At 37.6% G+C, this 7,295-nt stretch overlaps 1 protein-coding gene and 1 long non-coding RNA gene across 2 annotated transcripts in view; one reads left to right on the top strand and one right to left on the bottom strand.

Annotated features, from left to right (window-relative positions):
- LOC110452867 (tolloid-like protein 2) overlaps positions 1-7,295 on the top strand; it is a 78,749-nt gene that overhangs the window by 26,318 nt on the left and 45,136 nt on the right. Inside the window, exons 3-4 of the mRNA XM_021501591.1 lie at positions 3,725-3,939; positions 6,141-6,261. Of these exons, the coding sequence (XP_021357266.1) occupies positions 3,725-3,939; positions 6,141-6,261 (336 nt within the window). The remainder of the gene's footprint in view (positions 1-3,724; positions 3,940-6,140; positions 6,262-7,295) is intronic.
- Positions 975-1,576, bottom strand: LOC110452868. The gene is made up of 2 exons (XR_002463233.1): positions 1,331-1,576; positions 975-1,044 (listed from the first exon to the last, which is right to left on the bottom strand). It is a non-coding gene; the product is annotated as an uncharacterized LOC110452868 (long non-coding RNA).

Raw genomic sequence — 7,295 nt, 5'->3', positions numbered from 1 at the left:
CCAATGACTTATTCTAGGTAAGGTTTCCTCATTGACATCGTGATCTAATGACTTTTCTAGGTAAGGTTGCCTCTTTGACATTGCTGATCCAATGACTTATTCTAGGTAAGGTTTCCTCAATGACATTGTTGATCTAATGACTTATTCTAGGTAAGGTTTCCTCATTCACATTGCTGATCCAATGACTTGTTCTAGGTAAGGTTTCCTCATGAACATTGTCACGCAACAGAGTCGGCCAAGTTACTTTGAAGAATTTCACAACTCAAAGACCAGAATAAATTGATAACATTTAATAAAATAACAAATAATAAAAATAATTCAAGTATTACAAGTATTACTAATCTGTCCCTATCTGACCAAGGAGCTCCTTTGATATCCTGCCTATATGTAAATATCACATATTTACTACATGTAGATAATCTTATCCAGCTTACAACATGTCAGCATAAACGGATACCCATAACAGGCTACATAATAACCAAATAAATGATACTCAAAATCATCCATAAATACACTCTCACTGAGAGACCTTTGTAATTAAACCTACTGTCCTAATGGTGTTAATTAACCCCCCTTGACTGTTCACACCTCACTGTAGATATACAGTATGTTAGTAATAGAGTACAAGCAGTATATCCACTGCACAATGCATGAGTACGCGTCCCTCCGCAAACAACTGTCTCTCCGGCGCACAGAATTACATCTCCTTTCACCATGAACTGCTGGAGTCGCCTCGGTGTAAAAGAGATCGGACATCATAAGGCCACGACGAACTGTAGGGGAACATCGGACATCCACCACCACTGAGAGCTTCATACCAGTCGTAGTCCAATCATATAGTTGTACCAGTAATATAGTTGTACCAATAATATAGTTGTACCGATAATATAGTTGTGAAAATTCATCGTAGAACCAGTACTACACACTGCGGCCCTTCATAACTTCAGCCGCCACGTGTTTTTGTTTACTGTTTACATGTCTCAGGTCACGTGACTAGCCACACGGCTGCCTGCCGCATGGTCCCTAGTCCACCCCCACCTTGGACTGTAATTAACAAAATACCAACTTTTACTGCCCTGAACTCATCTATTAGGCTTGACATGGATATAATTGACTAATATTTACATATATATTCCCCTGTCAACGAGGCAATGCACGTAATATTTTAGCTTAACAACCACCTTGGCTATACTATACTCAGACAGTAGAGTGCCGCCGATAGCGACCGCTTAACTTGACTTATAGCTGAACAAATATTTCCTGACAGCTTAATTCATTATTATTAACATAAACCATATACATTTATATCCAAGTGTAACATAACACTCACCCCCGGGGAGTCTTCCTAACCTCGCTCTAGCCCATCATGTTCGCTAGCACCTCACTCCTTGTGGGAAAAATGGCGACTGCCCCGAATTGACTAGCACATGTTCTCACTACTGCTTGTAAGCTACCCTCTGATTGGTCAGTGAAACGAAGATAAACATCGACTATCCAATGATCTTGCTTCTGTTCACAACAACCTGTAATCGGCACCCCTCTGTACTTATACATACAATACACTGTAATCGATAACCCTCGGTACTATCATATAATATACACATGTACACACGACTATGTGACAGAAATCGTGATCCAATGATTTATTCTAGGTAAGGTTTCCTCACTGACATTGTTGATCTAATAACTTATTCTAGGTAAGGTTTCCTCATTGACATTGTTGATCTAATGACTTATTCTAGGTAAGGTTTCCTCACTGACATCCTGATCCAATGACTTATTCTAGGTAAGGTTTCCTCACTAAAATCGTGATCCAATGACTTATTCTAGGTAAGGTTTCCTGACTGACATCCTGATCCAATTACTTATTCTATGTACGGTTTCCTCACTGACATCGTGATCCAATGACTTACTCTAGGTAAGGTTTCCTCATTGACATCGTAATCCAATGACTTATTCTAGGTAAGGTTTCCTCATTGACATCGTAATCCAATGAGTTATGCTAGGTAAGGTTTCCTCATTGACATTGCTGATCCAATGACTTTTTCTAGGTAAGGTTTCCTCATTGACATTGCTGATCCAATGACTTATGCTAGGTAAGGTTTCCTCATTGACATCGTGATCCAATTACTTATTCTAGGTAAGGTTTCCTCATTGACAATGCTGATCCAATGACTTATTCCAGGTAAGGTGTCCTCATTGATATTGGGCATTTTGACATCATCACAAACACAGTATGGAATAGGACAGAAAAGCATTGTTTCTTTAGAAGGAGAAAAATATTTGCAGATGAAATGTAGAAACTCAATATATATGTAGTATATTCTTTGTTTCAGTTCCGAAATACGGGACGTTACCATGTGGTTAATTTTGAGGAAGACTTCCATTGTTTTAAACTGATACTCATAATAAATAATTTGATATGCCTATTTGATATACGAAATTTATTTAAATATATAAAATACTGATACTTCCGTTACCCAAGTATTTAAAAAAATCCATTTTCGTAGTTAAATAAGTGTTAAGGGCGTTCAATTTAGGGTTATTCTTATCCATATCTAGGAATGAAATGCCTGAAGACTCGATTTCCTACTTGTATTTGACGATGTGGGTCTCCTCGTGCCGTTGGAGTATAAGAGGTGATGGTTGTTGTGTCTGAGTACTGCTGTTGTACTGTTTTACTCTCCATACGATCCTCTATGTTTATACACAAATAAACAGATGTGTAAATATCGGATAGGCATTTGGCTGGGAGAAATAAATGAACTTGAACACAGCTAGTTGGATGGTAGACAAGTCGCAAAAACGTACACAACTGTATGCCAAGCATATGTCGTTATGTTCGACAAAGTTTGGAGACTGATTGGTTTTGGATATTGATAAGCTTGTGTAAATGTGTACTAGGCCTTTCTTTATTCCATCGGTCATCAAATATAGCGGACAGACTATCTGATTGGTTGCGATGCGTCGGACTTTAACGTTTTTTCTATTTTGTGGAATTCTGAAAATTGGTTAGAAGTGTGCTTCATTGCTTACGCAACGCTCTCAAAGTGTGAAAAACGAGCTCGACACAAGATGGCCGTTTTGGACAGGCCTCTGGTTAGTGTAGTCAATAACAGCTTGTTTTAACAACGAAATTTACATCCACATTGATAGGGTTATAGCATATTGCTCTATTGGAATGAGTGTAATACATCTGTACATGTGAACTAAGCTGATAGTTAACGATTGGCCACCTCACCTTATTGCTTCTTTTTGACCTAGATGTTTTAAGAACAAATTGGCCACAATGGGATACACGGGACTGCCCATAGCAGTACCGAAGTGTTGCTTAGATCGTATCTCGGAATATATGTTGAGATATGTTGTTGTCAGTTGTTGTCAGCCAAACCGTATTGTCCCGAATCTGTAGATTTGTGTTTTTTAGACAGGATCTGTCGAATTCTATTCGGTTTCGAATGATTCTAAAATGACCAGTGTAAAATAAGTACGAGTGCGCAACACTCAAATTGTTGCATTGTCTGATGAAGGTGACAGTACATAACGTTCTAACCATCGAAAAGTCACCCTAATTTAAGTGTTAGAATATGTATGCATGTTGAACGTAGAATCCTAATTTCAGTCAAAGTTCTTAGTTGTTTTCATTTAATCTTTTTTTCATAACATATTTGCATGTAATTTTCAGTAATGTATAGCAATAAGTATACATGTTTTATATTTGCAGCGATAAAAAATGCAAATCACTAAGAAAAGCCGAAAAGAAAACGAGGAAGGAACAGAGATTAAAAAGAAAACTTGAAAGGAAAATGAAACGAAAAATGAGCACGTCAACAACGGAGAACACGACAAACGTGCGATCCAAAAGAGCGGCCACAGCTCGACCCGAGCGTCTCTGGGATTATGGCGTCATACCGTACGAGATCGAGGCTAACTTTAGTGGTGCGTATCGGAACTAAACAACTAGCATGTGTTTAGGTACGGGTTATGTTGTTCGTCCGTTGTGTCAGCATCGCCTTCCACCTAGTTCATGTCTATCGCTCTTATGGCCTCATGTGTTACTCGACATCCACTGTATGGAAAATAGTTCACCAAAATTCACTTCTCTCCTGTGTACAGAATAACATAGCAAAATGAGGGTGCATGTAACTTTAAAGATTGTATCAGTAACCATTACATTTGAATGAGTAATACACTACTATTAGTTTGTAGAGTAGACATTTCTTGCTCATCTGGTACGAAGCTGAGGTGTACCTCGTCCGTCGTCCGTCAACATTTGCATTAGGCGTCATCTCCCATACCACAGAGCTAATTTTAACCACATTTTAATACCAACAACATTAGGCCTTGATGAGTTTAAGGTATACAAATAAAGGGGCAGACCCCCATGGACCCTAAAGTGAGGGGGTAAACGTGCTTCTTTTGGCTGATTTGCATCAAATGACATTTTCCCTTCAAAAGTTCTGACCATATTTCAAATTATATTGATAACGTGTTATGCCCAAATTATATTAATAACGTGTGAAGCCCAGATTATATTAATAACGTATTAAGCCCAAATTATATTAATAACGTGTTAAGCCCAAATTATATTAATAACGTGTTAAGCCCAGATTATATTAATACCATGTTAAGCCCAGATTATATTAATAACGTATTAAGCCCAAATTTTATTAATAACGTATTAAGCCCAAATTATATTAATAACCTGTTAAGCTTAAATTATATTGATAACGTGTTAAGCTCAAATTATATTAATACCGTGTTAAGCCCAAATTATATTAATAACGTATTAAGCCCAAATTATATTAATAACCTGTTAAGCTCAAATTATATTGATAACGTGTTCAGCTCAAATTATATTAATAACGTATTAAGCCCAAATTATATAAATAACGTATTAAGCCCAAATTATATTAATAACCTGTTATGCCCAGATTATATTGATAACGTGTTAAACTCAAATTATATTAATAACGTGTTAAGCCCAAATTATATTAATAACGTGTTAAGTCCAAATTATATTAATAACGTGTCAAGCCAACAGGATTAACAATCATACAAATAGAAAGTTTGACACCACTGGGGCTGAGAGGATGGGTAAAAAACGCCAACTTGGCAGATTTGCTTTAAATAACATCTCTTTAGCTTTGTGGCAGATATCGACCACATTGTACTGTAAACATGCTTAGCCCATTGGGATTTTAAATCTAGAAGTTAGGTGATTAAATGACTGTTATTTGTATAGTATTTCTATAGACATGTTGGTGCAAAGTCTACTAAGAACACTGATAGGAAACAGATACAACTGTATTGATGATCGGTATTGAGAACACATGTTTTTCCCCGAGATTTAACTACAGAGTTTAGGAATAACAATGAATAATTAATCTAATGAATATGACCTTTCAAGGAGATATAAAGTAATATTATGCCAGCGGGAGCTGTAAAATATTGATCTGTATTGTTAAGAAAACAAAACAGTCAGAGCTCCGGGGATAGTTGTGCTACCCTGCTTACGTGACTATGTTAACAATCACTATTCATTTCTGAAATTTTACAGACACTCATTTATGACCTGTCAGAAGTAAAAACGATAACAAAAAGTTGTTGCTTTTAAAATACAAAGCACCTACAATGTGAGGCATGTAGTCGAGGGCTTCCGTGGTCTGTAGGTCTCTACTGGTACATGTAGCATAAGGTATTCCCGGGTATCTCCAACATACAGTGAAGACATTTTCGCAATGCGATTTTGATATTCCCAGATAACTATTATAACCAAGATCTATGATAAACTCTCTAAATGTAATCGTCAATATAGAACAGTTGGTAATACCGGCCTCTGGACTGTTCCTGCTGATTGTATCGGTTGTGTCTCCACAACAACGTTGACATCAGGATGCCTTTCACCGCTACATCCTGTATCTTTTATATTAATCTATACCAGGTTTGTTTAATAGTTGTTTATTTCTCGCACTGAATATAGAATTACATCTTCCAGGAAATATCCAATATAAAATGTTACCTGCTCAGTAATTCAGTGTTTAAATTCCATGGCATGCAAAACAACACTACCTATTGATATTTTGTAATTGACACTGTATTCTGCTGCTTATGATTATACGAACTAACTCATGTTTCAGGTCAACACAAAGCACTGTTCAAACTGGCTATGCGACACTGGGAGAACTACACGTGTGTGTCGTTTGTGGAGAAAACACCAGCACACAGTAACTACATCGTGTTCACGGAGAGACCCTGTGGGTAAGTACATCGCACTGACCTCTCTCAACAAAAACATTCTAGATACACCCAATAAGTTAACAATTGCCTGGATGAACATAGAGGTCCAGAACACTGACAGTACTCAGAAATACTTTAGATAACCAAAACGCTGACAGGTGCCTGGAACAACTAAGAGGCCTAGAAAACTGACAGTACTCAGAAATACTTTAGATAACTAAAACGCTGCCAGTTGCCTGGAACAACCAAGAGGTCCAGTACACTGACAGTACTTAGAAACATTCTAGATAACCAATAAGCTGTAAATTGTCCGTGGCAATCTAGAGGCCCAAAACACTCACAGTACTCAGAAATACTTTAGATAACCAAAACGCTGACAGTTGCCTGGAACAACCAAGAGGTCCAGTACACTGACAGTACTTAGAAACATTCTAGATAACCAATAAGCTGTAAATTGTCCGTGGCAATCTAGAGCCCCAGAACACTGACAGTAATTAGAAACATTCTAGATAACCAATAAGCTGAAAATTGTCCGGGGCAATCTAGAGGCACATAACACTGACAGTACATAGAAACATTCTAGATAACCAATAAGCTGTAAATTGTCCGTGGCAATCTAGAGCCCCAGAACACTGACAGTAATTAGAAACATTCTAGATAAACAATAAGCTGAAAATTGTCCGGGGCAACCTAGAGGCCCAGCACACTGACAGTACTTAGAAACATTCTATATAACCAATAAGCTGTAAATTGTCCGTGGCAACCTAGAGGCCCAGAACACTGACAGTACTCAGAAATACTTTAGATAACCAAAACGCTGACAGTTGCCTGGAACAACCAAGAGGTCCAGTACACTGACAGTACTTAGAAACATTCTAGATAACCAATAAGCTGTAAATTGTCCGGGACAATCTAGAGGCCCAGAACACTGACAGTACTTAGAAACATTCTAGATAACCAATAAGCTGTAAATTGTCCGGGGCAACCTAGAGGCCCAGAACACTGACAGTACTTAGAAACATTCTAGATAACCAATAAGCTGTAAATTGTCCGGG

The sequence above is a fragment of the Mizuhopecten yessoensis genome, unplaced genomic scaffold (genome assembly GCF_002113885.1).
Source record: "Mizuhopecten yessoensis strain PY_sf001 unplaced genomic scaffold, ASM211388v2 scaffold6941, whole genome shotgun sequence".
NCBI lineage: Eukaryota > Metazoa > Mollusca > Bivalvia > Pectinida > Pectinidae > Mizuhopecten > Mizuhopecten yessoensis.
This window is presented reverse-complemented; position numbering and strand designations above follow the sequence as displayed.